Source organism: Hypanus sabinus, chromosome 9, assembly GCF_030144855.1.
Source record: "Hypanus sabinus isolate sHypSab1 chromosome 9, sHypSab1.hap1, whole genome shotgun sequence".
In the NCBI taxonomy this organism is placed as follows: domain Eukaryota; kingdom Metazoa; phylum Chordata; class Chondrichthyes; order Myliobatiformes; family Dasyatidae; genus Hypanus; species Hypanus sabinus.
Window position 1 is genome coordinate 6,084,908 of NC_082714.1, and position 20,512 is coordinate 6,105,419.

A 20,512-nucleotide genomic window follows, 5' to 3' on the forward strand; every position below is an offset into this window, starting at 1 on the left:
TCCATTTCCCCTCTCAGCCCCAATCTCCTGCCTTCTCCCCGTATCCCTTCATGCCCTGCCCAATTAAGAATCTATCAACCTCTGCCATAAATATACATAAAGACTTGGCCTCCACAACTGTTTGTGGCAAAGAATTCCACAGATTCACCACTCTTTGGCTAAAGAAATTCCTCCTCATCTCCATTTTTAAAGGATGCCCCTCTATTCTAAGGTGTATCCTCTAGTACTTTATAAAGTTTCAACATTACATCCTTGCTTTTATATTCCGATCCTCTTAGGCTAACATTGTATTTGCCTTCCTTACCACAGACTCAACCTGCAAATTAACATTTAAGGAATCCTGCACAAGGACTCCCAAGTCCCCTTGCACCTCAGTAATTTTGTATTTTCTTTCCATTTAGAAATTTCATCTTTTCTACCAAAGTGCATGACCGTACACTTCCTGACACTGTATTCCATCTGCTGTTTCTTTGCCCATTCTCCTAATTTAAGTCCTTCTGTAGCCTCTCTACTTCCTCAAAACTACCTGCCCCTCCACCTATCTTCATATCATCTGCAAACTTTGCAACAAAGCCATCACTTCCCTCATCCAAATCATTGACAGATAATGTAAAAAGAATTAGTCCCAACACCACCGGCAGTCAGTCAGAAAAGGCTTTCTTTATTCCCTCTCTTTGCCTCCTGCCAATCAGCCACTGCTTTATCCATGCTAGAATCATTCCTGTAATACCAAAGGCTTGTAGCTTGTTAGGCAGCCTCATGTGTGGCACCTTGTCAAAGGCCTTCTGAAAATCCAAGTACACAACATCAACCGATTTTCCAACAGATTTGTCAGGCAAGATTTTCCTTTGAGGATACCATGATGACTATGGCCTAATTTATCATGTACCCTGAGATCTCACCCTTAATAATTGACTCCAACATTCCAGAAGCTAGGGATTCTTGAAAGATCATTACTATTGCCTCCACAATCTCTTCAGCCACCTCTTTCAGAACCCTGGGGAATACACCATCCGGTCCAGGTGACTTATCTACCTTCATTCCTTTCAGTTTCCTAAGAATCTTCTCTCTAAGTATGGTAACTTCACACATTTCATGACCCCTTACATCTGGAACTTCCACCATTCTGCTAGTGTCTTCTGCAGTGAAGAATGATGCAAAATACTTAAACAGTTTATCCACTATTTCTTCGTCCCCCATTACGACCTCTCGAGCATTATTTTCCAGCAGTCTGATATCCACTCTTGCCTCTCTTTATGTATCTAAAGAAACTTCTGGTATCCTCATTAATATTATTGGCTAGCTTACTTACTAGCATCTTTACCTTCTTAATGACTTTAGTTATCTTCTATTGGTTTTAAAAGCTTCCCACTCCTCTAGTTTCCCACTAATTTTTGTTCTATTATATGCCCTCTCTTTGGCTTTTATGTTGGCTTTGATTTCTCTTGCTAGCCACGGTTGTGTCATATGGGCCAAATGGACTAGTTTAGATGGACATTTTGGTCAGCATGGACGAGTTAGGCCAAAGATAATATTTGACTGTATAACTTTATGAATCTATGAAGAAATTTCAATGGTAAGATTGTCTTGTAGATATTTTGGTGAGTAATGGATAAACTAAATGATTACAACAGTCGGGGAGGGTCCATAAGACATAGGAGCAGACTTCAGCCATTCTGCCTGTCGAGTCTGCTATGCCTTTCCATCATGGTTGATTTATTATCCCTCTCAGTCCCATTCACCTGCCTTCTCCCTGTAACAGTTAACACCCCCTTTAATAAAAAACCTATCAATCTCTGTTTTAAATATTCCCAATGACTTGGCCTCCACAGCCATCTGTGGCAATGAATTTCACATTCACTGCTCTCTGACTGAAGAAATTTCCCCTCAGCTCTGTTCTGAAGGGGTGTTCTTCTATTCTGAGGCTGTGTCTGCTGGTCCTTGACTCTCTCACTATTGGAAATTTCCTCTCCATATCCACTCTATCTATGATTTTCAAGATTAATAGGTGTCAATGAGATCCCCCCTCATTCTTCTGAACTCTGATGAGTACAGACCCAGAGTTATTAAACACTCTTCATATGTTAACCCTTTCATTCCCAGGATAATCCCTGTTCCCCATTTACACTGAGACTACCCCGCTGAGCCTTCCCCAGGCCCTGTAACTGCCCATGGGCACTGACTGCCTTGGTGCACAGTTGACAGTAATGGGAAACTCCTTCTGTCCTCCCTCTGGTCTCACCTCTCTCTGGCCGTACATTCCAGTCCCTGCGTTCCATAGGTTGTGGAGGTGAAGACAGGCTTTGCGATCTGTTGGTATGCAAGGGAGCCAGCTCCCTGCCTGCTGGGGGGACTCATTCAAATTACAATCCCCAGATCTCCCGGGGCAACGGAGAGTGGGTGGCTGAGGATTCTGGAATGTTACAGATGTCAAGGGAAGAGGGCGTTATAATCCCATTGTTTATTGCTTTTTAACTCTCTGGTTGCTGAGATTCACTGCTGCACTCCATAGAACAGGCATGGGCAAACTACGGCCCAGGGTCCATATGCGGCCCATTAAGCTTTTAATACGGCCCGCAGAACTTGATGAAATTATATTAATAAACCTTGTTAACGTTTTTTCCCCGCAATTCTGGCATTTTCCCAATAGATGACGCACTCTATATACATTGACCTTTGTTGAGGTGCAGCGTATTACTCCACATTTGCGCTTTACTCTTTGTTCGGCTCGACCTATTTGTGTGAACAGGCGTACAGCGTCATGAACATCAACAAAGCCAGCCACAGATCCAAGTTAACTGACCAACATCTCAGATCCATCCTGAGAATCGCCACAACAAAACTAAATCCAGACATTGATGCGCTGGCTAAAAAGGAAGACCAACAACACTGTTCCCACTGAAATTAAAAATAAGTTTCTTCGTAGTGTTATGTAAAAAATGCATTTGAAAATAGTCTTTTCAATAAGTCTTACATGTTACATGTCATTTCTGTTAAGTGATGGACATGAGTAGTGCGCAGGTGCACGTACGTTCTCAAAATAAAAATTGCGCTCCAGATCAAATAACGCGCTCCGCATACTGGCATGCTGTCACTGTTCTGTCCTTGTGCTGGTCAATGTTGAGTTTTGGCACAGGGGACAATTGAATAAGAAGGAGCAGGACAAGTAGACCTGCATCTCCTACCGTTTTTGAAATAAAGACAGTCAAGAGGAGAGTGATGATGATAATATCTTGAAGGATAACAGAATTTTCAGTGCTTTAAAATAATAACTGTTACTATTAAAAAAGCTGTATTTTATTCATTTAATTTTCAGTGTTTTAAAAGTCATTTCAATAAATAGCTAAATACCATGGGACTTCAAAGACAGATATTTTGTTGTAATGCATTTGTTCATTTTCAATTGAAATTAAAGCACATGTTTTCTACATATCCCATGATATTTTATTTTCTCTTAAGAGGTGTATTACCAAAACACTCCGTCCATCTGCTCCTGGTCCGGGCCCCCTGTCAAATTTTAGAACCCTTTGTGGCTCACAAGTCAAAAAGTTTGCCCACCCCTGCCATAGAAAGAACTTATTTTAGTGCTGCATTTAAATTAATGTTAATTCCAACACGTTGGTCCAGGTTGAAGGAGCAACACCTCATATTCCACCTGGGTAGCTTTCAACCTGAATGTTCTGGTTCTCATCCTCTGGGAACCCTTTTTTTTCTCCCCACTTACCCAACACCTCCCTCTGGTTTCCCCCCTACTTCATGGACCACTGCCCTCTCATCAGATTCTTTCTTTTTTCATCTCTTTACCTCTCCCAACTTCTAATTTCAAACCTCCGTTCCCCCACTCACCCACCCTCCCCCTCACCTGGTCTCATCACAGAATGACAGGTCCTCTAGCTGTAGCAGGACAGATCACAAAGCACTTAGGACGGCTCAGCACATCATTTGGACTCAACTACTGGACCTGGAGACAATCTACAACTCTCGATGCCTATGGTGTGCTCCTAACTCATATCTCATCCCAGAAACTGTCTGTTCAATCTCCTGCCATCTGGTAGGAGACACAAAAACATCTTAGCCAAAACAGTAAGGCTAAAGAATAGCTTCTTCTTGAGGGCTGTAGTGCAACTGAATAATGCTGCACCCATCTTGCCAGTGGTCTTTGAGTGTTATGGACTATCAAAGTCACTTGTTGCATGTAAATATGGGAAATTTTTATTAAGCTGTACTGCATGCATTGTAAATATTTGTTTGGCACAGACTGAAGTAGCACTGTAATGTCGTTGTCTTGAGCAATAACAATACAGTTCTATCACCTGCCAGCTTGTACTCCTTCCCCAACTCCCCACCTTCTTATTCTGGTTTCTTCCCCCTTGCTTTCCAGTCTTGATGAAGGGTCTTGGCCTGAAAGTTGACTGTTTAGAGCAAAGAACAGTACCGCACACGAACAGGCCCACTATGCTGCGCTGAACCAGCTAAAGAAACAAATCAAAAACACTCAAACACTAATCCCTCCTACCTACACAAGGTCCATATCCCTCCAGCTTCCTACATCCATGTGCCCACCTAAACATCTCTTAAAAGCCTGTGATGTATTTTGCTTTACCACCTCCATAGATGCTGCCTGACCTGCTGAGGTCCTCCAGCATTTTGTGTGTGTTACTCATTAATTAAGACTAGCTTTGTATTTGATTTTACAGGATCAGAGAGGGAATAGTCAGGCCCTTCAGCCCATTGTGTCCATCCAGTACATACATATGTCAGTGATAATAACCCGGATTATAACTCTGACAAATACACAAACCAAAGCTGCGTGGCTATTACAGCTCATGGTGTTCTGAAGTTCAGAGTTCAATTCTGGCACCATCTGTAAGGAGTCTGTAAGTCCTTCCTGTGGCAGTGTGGGTTTCTTCCAGGTGCTCCCACAGTCCAAAGATGTACTGCTCCATAGGTTGATTGGTCATTGTAAATTGTCCTGTGATTAGGCTGGGGTTAAATCAGTGGGTTGCTGGGTAGTATGGCTGTGTAGTGGACCTATTCCGCACTGTATCTTTAAATCAAATAAAAGTGCCAGGATCAAAGCCCTACACGTTCTCATTGAGATTCCCACAACTTTGTACTTCAGCTTCTTTGCAATAAATAGTCCATTTTCCTTCCTACACTCTTAACTGTAATGGCATGTTTCCAAAAGCAGCTCAACAAAACCCCATAGTGCATCTGTGCTCTCCACCAAAGTTCCTATCTTCAGACCATGTTCTACCTCCCTGGCCACTGGCTTTCTCTGCTGGGTCCCTCTGCAACTACCTTTCAGCTCACTTTTCCTTGAAGCTTACAGAGACAGGGTGACAGAGTGGAGATGTGTCTCCACCAAAGGAGGTGTAAGGCATTCTGTCCCTCCACTAGCCTGCAGGTCACCCTTGGGCGAGGTGTGGCATCTACTCAGCAGCCACCCACTCCCTCCCAGATCAGGGTCACGTGAAGCCATGGAAGCAGGGGTTGGATGGTCATATGAGCAGCTGGTGCGTATGCAAGTTCTAGTTAAGCAATGACAGGTAGACAAGAGTATTGATAATGACTGGGGTCACCCACCTTGTAAAGACACTGCCAATGGCAAATAACTTCTGTAGAAAAATTTGCTAAGAACAATCATGGTCATGACCATGATCGCTCATGTTATACGAAAGTACACATAACGATGGCGATAATTACAGAGAAACCTATATTCGAATACTGAAAGGCCTAGCTACAGTGGGACGTGGGGAGGATGATTCCTATTGTGGGAGAGTCAAGGACCAGAGTGCACAGTCTCAGAATAGAAAAATGTCCCTATAGAACAGTGTTGTGGAGGAATTGCTTTAGCCAGTAGGTGGTGAATCTGTGGAATTCATTGCAACAGATGGCTGTGGAGGTCATGAGACTTGGAGGCCAAGCAGAGGTTGATGGTTCTTGATTAGTAAGGAATCAAAGATTATGGGGAGAAGGCAGGAGAGTGGGGTTGAGTGCAATAATAAATCAGCCATGATGGAATGGTGGAGCAGACTCAATGGGCCAAAAGGCCTAAAACTGCCCCTATATCTTATGGCCTTATCAGTTGTCTCAGCTCTCTGTGATCACTTCAGAGTCATTGGTAAAATCTCTTCTGAAAATGTGCAGGGCTTTGATATAGAGGCTTTTGTTCCAGGTCAATGTAGTTTTGATCTTTGTATTTATATTGGAGTCAATACAGGTTGACCAGCTAGTGTTGCTGTGAACCCAATAGCAGATCCTTTTCTCTCTCATAAACACCAGAGATTCTGCAGATACTGGAAATCCAGAGCAACACACACAAAATGCTGGAGGAACTCAGCAGATCAGGTAGCATCTATGGAGAGGAATAAACAGTCAAGGCTTCAGGCTGAGACCCTTCATTCAGCCTCTCTCTCTCTCTCCATCTCTGTCTCTCTCATCCCCTCCACTCTTCCTCCTCCCTGTTTGATCTCCTTCCTTCTCTACCTTATCTCTTTCCCATCTCGCCTCTTTCCCTCCATCTTTCTCCATCTGCATCCTCTCCGTTTCTCTCCCCCACCATCTTTTTACTTTTCTCCTCTTGAATATTCTTGTCCTCTACCTTCATCTCTCCCTCTCATCCTAGAATGCTCCTTTCTTCCCTTTTCTCTCGTTAAGCACCTTTTTGCTACATCCTAGAACAAACAACAAATAACTCAGAGTGGATCAATTATAATTATGTTTATTTTACTTGCAGCAGGGGGAGACCATCACCGTACAAGTGCCATTGACAGCTTCTGAAAAACAGATAGCATAGTCACTCCTTTATACCAAGTGCAGCTACCCATGCCTCACCAAGCAAAGGGTGCATTCTGTCCTTCTACTTAATCAGTGTATTTAGTATTCTTTCAGTAAAGCATCTGCTGGTCTGCAGTTTTTCAAAGACTCAGGTTCCATCAGCATAATATTGCAAGAACATTACTAGCAGAGCACTCTGGTACAATGCAGACTCCATTTTGCTACAGACAAAAAATGTCATTTTGTACAAGTACACTTCTACAATCTCTCAGCTTCAAGGTAGGGACCTGTGAGAAAGTAACGTTCAGTTGTTATTAATTGAGAAACTATTAAGAGTTTCCTTTAAGCCTTTTCTTATGGAAGGGGTAGCATTCTGATAGCTGATGGCTCTGAGAGGTCTACAGAAAGTGGTGGATACAGCCTTGTGCATTATTGACATAGCTCTCCCCACCATTCAGGACATCTACATGGAGTGCTGCCACAAGAAAGAAGCATCCATACTCGAGGTCCCCATCATCCAGGCCATGCTCTCTTCTCACTAGTACTATCAAGCAGGAGGTACAGGAATCTTAGGTTCCACACCACCAAGTTCAGAAACATTATTATCCTTCAACCATCAGGCTCCTGAACTGCCATGGATGACTTCACTCACCTCAACTCTGAACTGATTCCACAACCTGCAGACTCACTTTTAAGGACTCTACAACTAATGTTCTCAGTATTATTTATTTTTTTTATTTTCACATTAGTTGTTTCTCAGTTGTTGTTTATGTATTTTTGTTCTTAGAATCTATCATATTTCTTTATTTTCCTGTATATGCCTGCAAGAAAATGAATCTCAAGGCAGTATATACTGGCATATACATACTTAGATAATAAATTTACTTTTCTAGTTGTGAGCTGTAATGATTTTTCAATTACTTATTTTTTAGATTCTGGCCTTTATTGACAAGGCTAGCTTTTATCACCAAAACCTGCCTTGAGGAGGTGGGGGTGAGTCACCTACTTGTCTACTGCACTCCTTTAGTGAAGCTGCTCCCACAGTGCTGTTGGTAAGGCAATTCCAGGAATTAGATTCAGTGAGGTCTTTAAATTCACTACTGCGATTTCCTCGTGTTTGCTCTTTAAATTCACTACTGCGAAGTTTCTGCCAGTGATGCCTACACTGAAGAAGTTTAAATCTTCTCTTCGATGGGAGTTCAGTGAAACCCTCAATCGCTGATCCCCATCTATATTTCCTTCGGCCCTTCAACTTTTCGCATTTCGCATTTCCCCCTCCCCCCACTACTTTCAAATCTCTTACTATCTTTCCTTTCGGTTAGTCCTGACGAAGGGTCTCAGCCTGAAACGTCGACAGCGCTTCTCCCTATAGATGCTGCCTGGCCTGCTGTGTTCCACCAGCATTTTGTGTGTGTTGATGCATTTCCAATATGTGCAATTTAAAGGAGAACCTGCAGGGGGCGATATTCCCATATACAGTACCTGAAAACTTTGCTCTTCTGGCTGGTAGCTTTTGCAGGTTTGAAAGTTGGCGTCAGAATAGCTCAGACAAACAAATGCAGTGTATTTTGTAGCTGGTTCACACTACAGCCACTATGCACAACTGAGAAAATGAATTCATGTTTAGGTTGGGATCCTAGTCAAGCAGCCTGCTTTCTGGCTATCTTGTACTATCCTGAAATATCACAGTCCTGATGAAGAATCTTGTCTTGAAATATCAGTTTGTGTGTGTTACTCTGGATTTCCAGCACCTGCAAAATCTCTTGTGTTTCTGGATAGCTTTGAACTGCACTCATCCGGGTTATTGCCAACATGCTTCTCAGAATTGGATTTATTATCACTGGCATATATAATGAAATTTGTTATTTTGCAGCAGCAGTACAGTGCAATACATAAAGAATTACTATAAGAATATATCAAAAATAAAAAGAGCAAAACATTTAGGTGGTGTTTGTGGTTTCACGGACCATTCAGAAATCTGATGTCAGAGGGAATGAAGCTGTTCCAAATGTAACACTTACCCAACATGCTGGTATATGTCTGGGGAAAAGGAAATCCAGCCACTCACCAACCCCACCTCCCATACATGCAGGTGCTGTGAGAATCAAGTTTATGCCGCGGGTACACACACAATATCAAACTCACACCAGATACCGTTATGAAATACACTTTAAAGATTTTACTGAAACTAAAAGAGTACTATGCAATACAGTATATATGAAAGAAAAGAAAAAGTAAAAGACGCCAACTTATCAAAGTTCAGTCAGTTTCGTGCACATCGTTGGAGCTCAACCATCGAACCATTCGACCCCTCGTCACTTTCCTCCGACCTCCACGTCCTTGCACCCGGGACCACCCGGGTAGTCGACCGAGCAGTGCAGCGGACATCCACCTTCCTCGGCGTCTTCTTCCCGACTCCCCTGAAAAAAACCGCGAGAACCCCCAAGCTCCCAGCCTCACAAGACAAAATAACCTTCCTCATTGGTTAACAAATGAATACAATCCCCATATCAGCAAGTCTAAAGCTAAACAACTGTGAGAGAAAACACTTATCAGACAAAGAAGCATTCCTACTCTAAACAAACCAAAGAAGCCATTTTGAGTAACATACACAGGACATTGTACATTCTCCCCCCACCAGCAAATGTCATGCCCTCATGACATTACCAGAGTTCCCCAAGCTTCTTGCAACACACAAAACCCAACCCAGATGCAGAAAGCAGCGACATAACTAACCAGAGCAGTAGAAATCACACTCGGTTCTCCTGGCACCACATATGTCAACTGCACCGGGGGGGGGGCAGTTCTCTGGGATCTCCATACCCCTTCTGCCCCACTGGGCTCCCTCTTCACCTGCGAACCCACTGTCTCGGACTCCCCAGGTCTACCTGACAGCCCCTCACCCCCTTCTTCACGGGGGTCCTCCCTCACCTGAGATCTCTCCGGCTCACGCTCGGGTTCCACCCTCTCTCCCCCCAATGTTGGCTGCCTCTCCATCTGACCCTCAAGACCTTCCCTCCTCTCACCCAACTCAGTATGGGAAGGGCCAGGAGCCTCCTCTTCTGGTACTGGAGCGCCAGCGAATGGGAACAGGGGCCACTCATCTGAGTCGTCCTCCTCTGAATTGGTATCCATTCCCGGGTTAAGGACCCGTTCCCGCTCTTCAGCAGCAGCCTCTTCCCTCGCTCTGCGCCCTCGCAGAGTCCTTGTACTAGGCACAACCTCCCACTCTGGCTCCTTGTCCACCTGCACCGTTTGACCCAGGGTTAGCAGGTGATTCCGATGGAGTACTTTGATAGGCCCATTCCCATCCTCAGGTTTCACCCGATAAACTGGTAGATTCGGCATCTGGCTCTCTATTACATATGGGCTGGCCGCCCATCGATCTGCCAACTTGTGCTTACCAGGGAGTCCCAAATTCCGTAAAAGGACCCGGTCGCCCGGCAATAATTGGACAAACTTCACCTTTCGGTCATACCGCATCTTATTCCTCTGATTTTGTTTGGTAGCCGCTGCCTCGGCCAACCCATACGCCTGCTGTATCTCCCCCTTCATGTCGGACATACTTTAGATAAGGCTTCCCGAGTAATTCACCCACTTCAACCCCAAAACACAAGTCAATGGGCAACCTTGCTTCCTGCTCAAACATCAGATAATAAGGCAAGTACCCTGTAGCATCATTGCGAGTACAATTGTAACAGTGAACCAATTGTCCAATATGACAACTCCACTTACTTTTCTGGCCAACCTCCAGCGTCCCGAGCATATCCAACAGGGTCCTGTTAAACCTCTCTGGCTGAGGATTACCCTGTGGGTCATAAGGGGTAGTCCTGGATTTCTCAACCCCAAACATAGTCAGTAATTCATGGATAATCCGGCTCTCAAAGTCCCGCCCCGATCACTATGGATTCGCCTGGGAAGGCCATAATGAACAAAATACTTCTCCCATAACACCTTCGCCACTGTCTTCGCCTTCTGATCCTTGGTGGGAAATGCCTGAGCATAGCGAGTGTAATGATCGGTGATGACTAAGACATTCGCGGTGTTGTTGGTATCAGGCTCGATTGACAGAAAATCCATTCACACCAGGTCCAGAGGCCCCTCACTCTGCAAGTGCGACAGTGGTGAAGGTGTACACTGTACATTGTACACAAAAACATTCAGCGTGTATCTGCAAGCTCCTGTCCCTCTTCTCTGATGGTAGCAATGAGAAGGAGGCCTGGATAGTGAGGGTCCTTGATGATAGATGTCACCTACTTGAGATATGGCCTTTTGAAGATGTCCTCAATGCTGGGGAAGTTAGTACCCATGATGGAGCTGGCTGAATTTACAACTTTCTGCAGTGTTCTCTGTTCCTGTGCAATGGCCCCCCCCCCCCCCCGTACTAGAAAATGATGCAACCAGACAAAATGCTCTCCACAATATATCTGCTATGTGTCTTTTAGATGGTGCAAAGGCTTTGTCCATCAGGAGAACAGTCAGTTACCACAGGACATTAAGCCTCTAACCTCCTCTTGTAGCTCTGGTATATATGTCTGGTCAATGGTGTCTCTTAGGGTATTGAGGATGATAGAATGTCGAGCAGTTTGTAAAACTCTCTCTCATTAGCGATGATCACTAGCGATGTGTGAAGACTGTAAGAAATAGGAACAGAATTAAGCCATTTGGTCCATTGAATCTGCTCTGCCATTCCTTCACAGCTTATTTATTCTCCCTCTCAACCTCCATTCTCCTACCTTCTCCCCATAACCTTTGATGCCCTTACTAATCGAGAACCTTTCAGCTTCTGCTTCAAATATACCTAATGACTTTGCCACTACATGCTGATTGTGTCAATGAATTTCATAGGTTCATCTCTCTCTGACTAAAGAAATTCCTTATCATCTCTCTTCTAAGTGGATGTCCTTCTCTTCTGAGGTTGTCTTCTCCAGTCCTAGACTCTCCCTATTGGAAATCTTCTCCACATCCACTCTATCTTGACCTTTCAATATTCGATAGGTTTCAATGAGATCCCCCTCATTTTTTAAACTCTATTGAGTACAGGCCTAGAGCCATTCAATGGGCTTCATACATTAACCCTTTCATTTCTGGAAAATTTTTCATGAACCTCTTCTGGACCCTCTGTCATCTCAGTACATTCTCTTTTAGATAAGGCCCCAAAACTACTCACAATAGTCCAAGTGTGGTCTGCCTAAGGCCTTAACAATTGTAAAGATATTTGTGATTTATTAATCCATGGCAGAATGTTGAATCCAGACCTTGCTTTGTGCAGTCAGGATCTGCTTCCTTTGCTGAGGTGACTGGAATTGAACATTGTGTGATCTTCAGCAAGCATCCCCATTCCTGACCTAATACTGTTGTGAGTGTTCATATCTTCATGCCTACTGAGTCCTGGAATTATACTGCTCAGAGCCCACCACTGCACTCACCTATACTTATCCGCATTTGGTCCATAGCCTTCCGTGCACTGATGACTGAAAAACTTGTCTGGGTGTTTCTTATATATTGTGAGAGTATCTGCCTCCATGACCTCTTCAGGCAGCATGTTCCAGCTTGCAGCCACCCTGAATGTGGAAAAAAATCCCCCCTCAGATCCCTGCTATGCTCAGTGCATCAGGGGAATCAGCCCCCACTACACCCCTCGTTGCCTCAGTAAAGCAGCCAACGTAACCAAAGACCTCACCCAACCTGGACATTTTCTCTTCTCCCCACTCCCATTGGGCAGAAGATAAAAAAAGCCTGAAACGGTCCTATAAGACAATAAGGTGGACTCTTGACCTCACAATCTACCTAAGTATGACCTTGCACTTTATTGTCTGTCTGCACTGCACTCTCTCTGTAACTGACACTTTATTCTGCATTCTGTTATTGTTTTACCTTGTTCTACCTTAATGCACTGTGTAATAATCTGATCTGTGTGAAGTGTGCAAGACAAGCTTTTCACTGTATCTCCGTACAGGTGACAAGAATAAACCAATTTCAATTCCATGTTAAACCTATGCTCTCTTGTCATATAGACAGACAGACAGACATACTTTATTGATCCCGAGGGAAATTGGGTTTTGTTACAGCTGCACCAACCAAGAATAGTGAAAAAATATAGCAATAAATAAAACCACAAGTAATTAAATAATAATAAGTTAATCATGCCAAGTGGAAATAAGTCCCAGACCAGCTTATTGGCTCAGGGTGTCTGACACTCCGAGGGAGGAGTTGTAAAGTTTGATGGCCACAGGCAGGAATGACTTCCTATGACGCTCAGTGTTACATCTCGGTGGAATGAGTCTCTGGCTGAATGTATTCCTGTGTCTAACCAGTACATTATGGAGTGGATGGGAGTCATTGTCCAAGATGGCATTCAACTCGGACAGCATCCTCTTTACAGACACCACCATCAGAGTCCAGTTCCACCCCAACAACATCACTGGCCTTACGAATGAGTTTGTTGATTCTGTTGGTGTCTGCTACCCTCAGCCTGCTGCAATTCCAATGTGAGAGTATCTGCTAATATACAATCCCAATGTGGAAGAAGGTACAGGAGCCTCAGGACTCACACCACCAGGTTCAGGAACAGTTGTCAACCCTCAACATCAGTCTCCAAAACCAACGAGGAAAATTTCACTCACCTCACACTCACTTTCAATGATTCTTCATCTCATGCTCTTGATATTTATTGCTTGCTTATTTATTTATTCTTTTTGTATTTGCACAGTTTATTGTCTTTTGCACAGGTTGGTGCACTCTTTCATGGATTCTATTATGGATTTATTGAATATGGTGACGTATATGGATTTTGATAATAAATTTACTCTGAACCTTTTGAACCTATGTATCTTACATGTGAGAATAAATCAGTTTAATTTTTATACTTTTAAAATTCCCTTTGAGTTACCTGACTGATTTGAAGCTCAACGGATGAGAGGGAGGCCGGTACGGCCAATCACCGCCCGCGCCTATCCGTGGGATCCTGCCGTGCGCCGCTTCGCGGGTTTCGGGCGACGAGACAGGTGGCAGCTGCCGCGTAGGAGGGCGAGCACGTGCCGGCCGCCCTCGAGCGCGCGCCCCGCCCCCGGCCTGGTCAGACCGCGCCGCGGCGGCGCGCACGCAACCGCTGCGGTTGCCGCCCGCCGAGCGAATGGCCGCCGTGCGCGAGTGAGGCGCTGCCGGGCCCGAGCGGCTGAGACGCGGATCGGTGTCGCCTCTTTCCTCCCTCCCCTTCCGTAGCACAGATGGAGACCGGCAACTAAAGGCAGAGGCAATCGAGCGAGTCTCCCCCGCAGGCGCCGCCGACGGCCGAGCCCGGGGGTCGGCTGAGGCGATGCTCCGCGGCATGGGCCGGGTGGTCGGCAGCCGCCGCTCTTTGGCTGCGGAGTGAAGGCGGTCGCCCTCCCGCCATGGATAAGCTGACCATAATCTCAGGATGCCTCTTCCTGGCCGCCGACATCTTCGCCATCGCCAGCCTGGCCAACCCGGACTGGATCAATACCGGGGAGTCCGCAGGTTGGTGCAGTTAACTCCCCCCCCCACCTCCCGGCAGGGTTCATGTCCCCTCATCCCCCTCCCTCCGGCAGAGTTTACGTCCCATCACCCACCCCTCCCTCCGGCAGTTCACATCCTCTCATCCCTTCGCTCCCTTCGGCAGGGCTCATGTCCCCTCAACCCTCTCACACCCCTCATCCCTCCCTTTGGCAGTTCATGTCCCATCACTCCAGCTACCCTCTTCTCCTTTCCTTCCTCCCATCCCTCATCTGCTCTCCCACTCTTCAGACTCTCCCATCGTCCCTCCTTCCTCTCTTCCTGTACCCACTCTGGCTGCCCAATTTCCCCAACAACCTCAACCCTCTCCATTCTCTCCCTCTCCTGCCCCCTCCACTGCTGTACACCCCTCAGCCAGTTCCCTCCTGCCTGTGGGCATCACCCTCGTCCCCCTTCTTTTACTCCCTGATCACCCTTCTGTGTTCCCCAATCCCTCCATCATCTGTTCGAACACTACCAGTTTATTTCCCCCATGTGCCTGATTTGGGAATTGTATGTTGAGGTGATCAGTGCAAATTATTGTTCCAGAAATTTATTTTGTTTGTTGAAAGCTCTGAAGGTGGGTGATTCCCAACATTTTGGGTAGAAAATTGAAGGAAATTCTGCTGTTGTTTACGAATTGGGAAGAAACATTCGCTGGCTGGTGACAGGGCGATGTAGAGTCGTTTGGTTTCAAATGTTCTGATGCCTGCTCCAATTTCAGGTTGAAAAAAGGTATTGCTTTTGGAGTGATGCATTGCCTATTTGTGCAGTGTAGCTGTTCAGAATATATCTGACAACAGTTTCATTGTTTGCATTTTAAAGCCCATCTTGTCACACCTACAGATGAGCACCTCTATTGATGTGTTGTAAAATATTTCTTCTCGTATATAAGGAAGCTTTGTAGTCGATTACAATTAAAGATGTGTTAGCTACCACAAGTTAAAATCAATGTGCTTTGTTTGCTGAATTTTTAAAATATCGCAATATGTCGTAGTCTGAAGGAAGGCAGGAACAATTTAATTAGGTTTTCGGTGTGACTGGGATGTAATCTTACACTTGGAAGGAACCCCACCAAGTCCAAATACTGCAAAATCTGCTGGATATATTTGATACTTGTGAATAGTTTTACCAAGTATTTGAAAGGTCAGTGCATTTGTGATTCGAAGGATGAAATGCTAGCGTTGCTTCCTGTCTCCTGAGGATTTGGCAGTTAAATTGTTGGTAAATTTATTTGAGGAACTAGAATTAACAGTAACTTAGAACAGATGGTGGCCGCTGATCTGCAATTCTGTGGCCTTTGATTCAAATAGGCCCAAGATCTTGTGGCAGCTCCATGTCTCTGGACTTGCACATTACCTGCTCTGGTCTGAGCAAAATTTGTTTGGCATCTAGTCTTTCTGTGTTTATTTATTTACAGCAGTGTGTTAGTGTCAGCATTCTTGAGTCCAAATACTGATGTCTAAATTCCAGAAGCTTAAGCACATAATAGAACATATAACAGTACAACATGGTACAGGCCCTTTAGCCCACAGTGTTGTGCTATCCCTTGGGACTGACTGTTGAGATTCCTGATTACATTCTAATTGCTGTTAACCATTTTTGTAGATGTTTAAGTGATGCATTTTAATGTAATTTAAAATGTTGCATATTTTTTATAAGTAACTTTCAATAAACCTATGTAAAATTTTAAAAACATACGCTATGGATTTATTGAATTTGTTTAAATTTATCAGTTTCATGAAGTGTCACTTGTTTTATGAAGTTCAGTTTTCTGGCTACTGTGGTTCAGGTTGGAGATGTACTGAATCTACAACTATACGAATAAACTTGAGATCACCAGCAAACAATCTCTCTGGGTTATTTGTATGCATCTACAGGACATCGCCGGGTAACACAAGAGCTCGGTTTTTAATATAAGTTGGAAAATACACAGAGATCACTCGATATGCCAACTGTACTCTATAGTATTGCGGTGAATGGCATCAAAACCACAGAACACTGATAAGAATGAACAATTACTAGGGGAGAGAGAGAGAGAGAAAAAAAAGTAGCTGTTCGTACAAACAAATGTATGTACATGTCAGACTTCGAAATGTTTAAATTTAAAATGATTGTAATTCTGCTTATCCTGGTAATATCCTCTGTTAGATATGCATGAAAAATTAAGGATCCCCATAAGGCTAAGTGCATTTCTGATTGCTGCCCTTTGATTTATTATTAGTCGTTGTAAAGGGTCATGTGATCTCAGAATTCAAATTCACCTAGCATGAGCATGAAGACCTTAATTTTTAAGTGTGCAACATGGTGGTATGAAAAGAAGGGTGAGGTTTTTAGGTCCCTGTTGAAGGATCTCAGCCCGAAACATCGACTGTTTACTCTTTTCCCTTGATGTTGCCTGGCCAGCTGAGTTCCTCCAACATTTTGTGTTTGTTGGAGGTTTTTGTGCTTTTGTGTTCATCCATCTGCATTGATCAAGGGCTGGGATTTCCAACCTTTTTTGTGCCATGGACTCCTCCTGTTATGACGGGTTAGTAGACTCCGGGTCGGGAACTCTTGATCTAGATTTTTTTAGTGTTTTCCATGTTTATTCCAGTTTTCCAGTATCTACCTTCTTTTTTGTTTTTCAATTTCTGTAGAAACTTGGATTTTTCTCCCCAGAGAGCTCTGATTAAAATGTTCAAGGTTAAGATTATAGGTATTTGTTTGGCAAGAGTATTGAGGAATATGAAACAATGGAGTGAAAGTCTCGATCATTGACTGGGAAGGCAGTTGCAAGTAGTGATTAGTTGCCTCATGCAATGAAATTGATGAGGAATTATGTAATTCTTTCTGAGATGTCTTTCTATAACAGTGTAAGCAGATATCTGTGCAATGTGGCAAATATGTCTTGAACTAGTCTCTTTTTTTTTTCCAATTTCCCTTTGCCTCCACAGATGCTGCTCATGCTTTGTTCCTCCAGAAGTTTGTTTTTGACTGCAGATTCCAGAATTGCAGTCAATCGCATTTTTAGTAATTTTTTTTCACATCACCCAAATGCTTGAGGATGTCACTATCATACATTTTTTAACTTAAATGTCCCTGTTTCATGCAGACGTGCCACTTGTTCAAAGTAAACAGTCAATGTTTCAGGCTGAGACCACCTTCAGTCCTGAAGAAAGGTCTCAGTCCAAAATGTTGACTGTTTGCTCCTGACTTGCTGAGTTCCTCCTGCATTTTGTGTGTGTTGTTTTGGATTTTCAGCATCTGCCGAATTTGTTGTGTTTAGTACCTTTTGGGCAGTGCTGTATAAGTACCCTTGTATGTAACACAGCAATGTCATGTTAGCTGTGCTACTCTGGATTTTCAGAGCTAAGCACTAAAACAAAAGGCTTATTCAATATCTATTTGAAGTATCTTGTTTGTTATTGTGTGGCTCATGGTGATGCAAAGCCGTTAATTGTGGGAGCGGCAGGAATTTTAATTAGAAGTATTGTGTATCAACATAACAATCATTGACTTTCTGAGCTTGTTACATACAAATCTAAGTAGAGAGAGATTAGTTTTATTTGTCATATGTACATCGAAACGTATGGTGAAATGCTTTGTTGTCAGCGATCAACACTGTTCAAAGCTGTAGTTGTGGGGCAGCCCGCAAGTGTCGCCATGCTTCTGGCGCCAACAAGACTGGCCTACAATTTACTAACCCTGACCTATATGTCTTTGGAATGTGGGAGGAAACTCACGTGGTCACAAGGCGAATGTTTAATATGTTTACCAGCAGTGGCAGGAATCAAACCCTGATGGCTGCTAAAGCATATGTATGCAAATTTTAAGCTAATTGAGGATGTCTGGTCCATCCACCACTAGTGGAATTTCCTTGTGGCCAATCATTTTAATTCCAATCCCCATTTACGTTCTGACATGTCCTTCTGTTTTGCCACAGTGAGGCCACTCAGAGTGGAGAAACACACCTCCCATTTTGTCTAGGTAGCCTCCAACCTGATGGGAAGAATATCAATTTCTTCTCCTGGTTTTTTAAAAAAAATCCCTCCCCGTTCTCTCTTCCATTTCCCACACTGGCCTCTTATCTCTTCTCCTCCTCTGCCTAGCACCTCCCCATGGTGCTGCTCCTTCTTCCCTTCCTCCCATGGTCCACTCTTCTCTCCTCTTAATTCCTCTTTCTCCAGCACCTTTATTTTTCCTATTTTCCTGGCTTCACCTTCTAGCTAATCCTCCTTCCCCTCCCCTTCTCTTTTTATTCTATGTCTTCCCCCTTCCTTTCCAGTCCTGATGAAGGGTCTTGGCCTGAAAAGTCAACTGTTTATTCATTTCTGTAGATGCTGCCTGACCTGCTGAGTTCCTCCAGCATTGTGTGTGTTGCTCTGGATTTTATTGTACTGACACTCATAATTTACTAATAATGTAACAGCTGTTTCCTGTTTATCCTCTTTATCTGAATCCTTATTCTCGAGAAGTATAAATTACAGCCAACAAAACAATAGTTTTGTTTTGAGTTAAATCTTCAATCAGTTTTATGCCATGTTTTTCGCCCAGTGGTAGTTGTGTCTTCCGATTTCCATTGGTTTTGTTTTCCTTTGTGCTTTTCAGCATCCTTGTGTGTGTAATGTGTTCCTACTTTGTTGTAATATAGTGTTTTCTAACAGCACACCCAGTGATCTCTAATATGCTAAGAGTCATCATGTTTTGTAACGAATTGTATTCCAGTGTCAGATGTAAACTGCACTTCACTTCAGATTTTTAAAATTCAGTCTCTCTTTTAATTTCTGGAGACTCAATTGGCAATTTGGTAATATTTGACTAATTGCAAAATCATTCTGCATGTAATAAACACGAGATTGTGCAGATGCTGGAAATCCAAAGAAAAACACATGAAATGCTGGAGGAACTCAGAAGATCAGTCAGCTCCTATGAAAATGAATAAGCAGTCGATGCTTTAGGCTGAGACCCTTTAACAGGACTGGGTGATCTCGGCCTGAAATGAAGAGATGAATTTGGGAGGTACATTGACCCTGGTTCAAGGTGACCTTTCTGTGAAGCTGCCTGACTTCTCTTTAGGTTTTTGCCATGATGAATGATTGATACTGTTGTAATTGGGGATCTGAGACCTGAACTAGACCATCCCATTGTCACTCTTGATCCCTTGATTGAGGATTTCCTCCTTCACAGATTTTTTTGAGTTTTTGAATGTAATTCATGAATTCATTCCTTTAACTACAAACTTAACCTGCCACATCCAAAGATATTTCCTTACAGATTAACTGCCATCTGGCAACAGGTTGTTCAACCCATTTCTTTCCCCTTTCTCTTCCCTGTTTGCTAGAACTAACAGTTAGCTGTTAAGGAGCTGAGAGCTGAATCCATACACTGCTGGTTCTGGAGGAAGGTGGCTGTTTCATGTTCACTTTACTGCAGTCAATTTTTAACTATCAATTAGATGTTTGTTTTGATCTAATTTAGATTAATCTCTGTATAATACACCAAATTATATTCAGTAGAAAACCAGGATTTTATTTATTTATTTAGAGATACAGCACAGTACCAGGGCGCATTGGTTTACTGAGCTTCTGCAGCCTGATTGTACCCATGTGACCAATTAGCCTACTATGTTGGAATATAGGAGGAAACTGGAGCCCCCGGAGGAAACCCGCTCAGTCACGGAGAGAACGTGCAAACTCCTTTCAGACAGGCAGAACTGAACTAGGGTTGCTAACACTCATGCTGCTACACAACTTTGCCACCCTAAACTACCATGCTGTCTGAATCTTTAAGATGATTAGGTCTGCACAATTTCTCCATGACCTTGGATAAAGTGAATCGAATGTTATTTTGTTGTCCCTTATTTTAATGCTTCTGAAGGACTAGATGTGAATTCCATTGAGTCATGTGGCAAATTGAAAAGAGATTTCAGCTGCATGGTTTAAAAAATGGGGCTGAGTGGAAAATTGGATCAGCCATGATGAAATGGCGGAGCAGATTCAAGGGCCAAATGACCTAATTCTACTCCGATATCTTATGGTTGTAGAACTGAAGTACATTGTGAAAGATTTTGGAAGAGAATCCAATACCTTCCCATTTCCACTGACTGGAAACTGAAATTGATATTTATGAGCAGTGGAATGATTTGAAAAATTCATCCACTAGTCACCTCTGATCTCCCAGGCTTTCAAACAATAAAAACAACTGAGAAATTATTTCAAGGCAGAGCATTGCTCAA

The 20,512-nt window shown here is 43.5% G+C and overlaps 3 protein-coding genes across 3 annotated transcripts in view; 1 reads left to right on the forward strand and 2 right to left on the reverse strand.

Moving 5' to 3' along the window:
- LOC132398967 (PDZ domain-containing protein 9-like) overlaps window positions 1–1,200 on the reverse strand; it is a 33,090-nt gene extending 31,890 nt beyond the window's left edge. The window contains exon 1 of the mRNA XM_059978804.1: window positions 1,166–1,200. Coding sequence (XP_059834787.1) covers window positions 1,166–1,200 — 35 coding nt within the window. The remainder of the gene's footprint in view (window positions 1–1,165) is intronic.
- Window positions 1,201–6,550: 5,350 nt separating this feature from the next.
- On the reverse strand, window positions 6,551–13,765 carry LOC132399042 (uncharacterized). Its single transcript, XM_059978949.1, has 2 exons — window positions 13,673–13,765; window positions 6,551–11,414 (listed from the first exon to the last, which is right to left on the reverse strand). The coding sequence occupies exon 2, from the start codon at window positions 10,342–10,344 to the stop codon at window positions 9,436–9,438; it is 909 nt and encodes a 302-aa protein (XP_059834932.1). The 5' UTR covers window positions 10,345–11,414; window positions 13,673–13,765; the 3' UTR covers window positions 6,551–9,435.
- A 112-nt stretch (window positions 13,766–13,877) lies between these two features.
- The window catches only part of LOC132399044 (uncharacterized protein C16orf52 homolog B), a 140,304-nt gene continuing 133,669 nt past the window's right edge, over window positions 13,878–20,512 (forward strand). Inside the window, exon 1 of the mRNA XM_059978951.1 lies at window positions 13,878–14,280. Coding sequence (XP_059834934.1) covers window positions 14,175–14,280 — 106 coding nt within the window. The 5' untranslated portion in view covers window positions 13,878–14,174. The remainder of the gene's footprint in view (window positions 14,281–20,512) is intronic.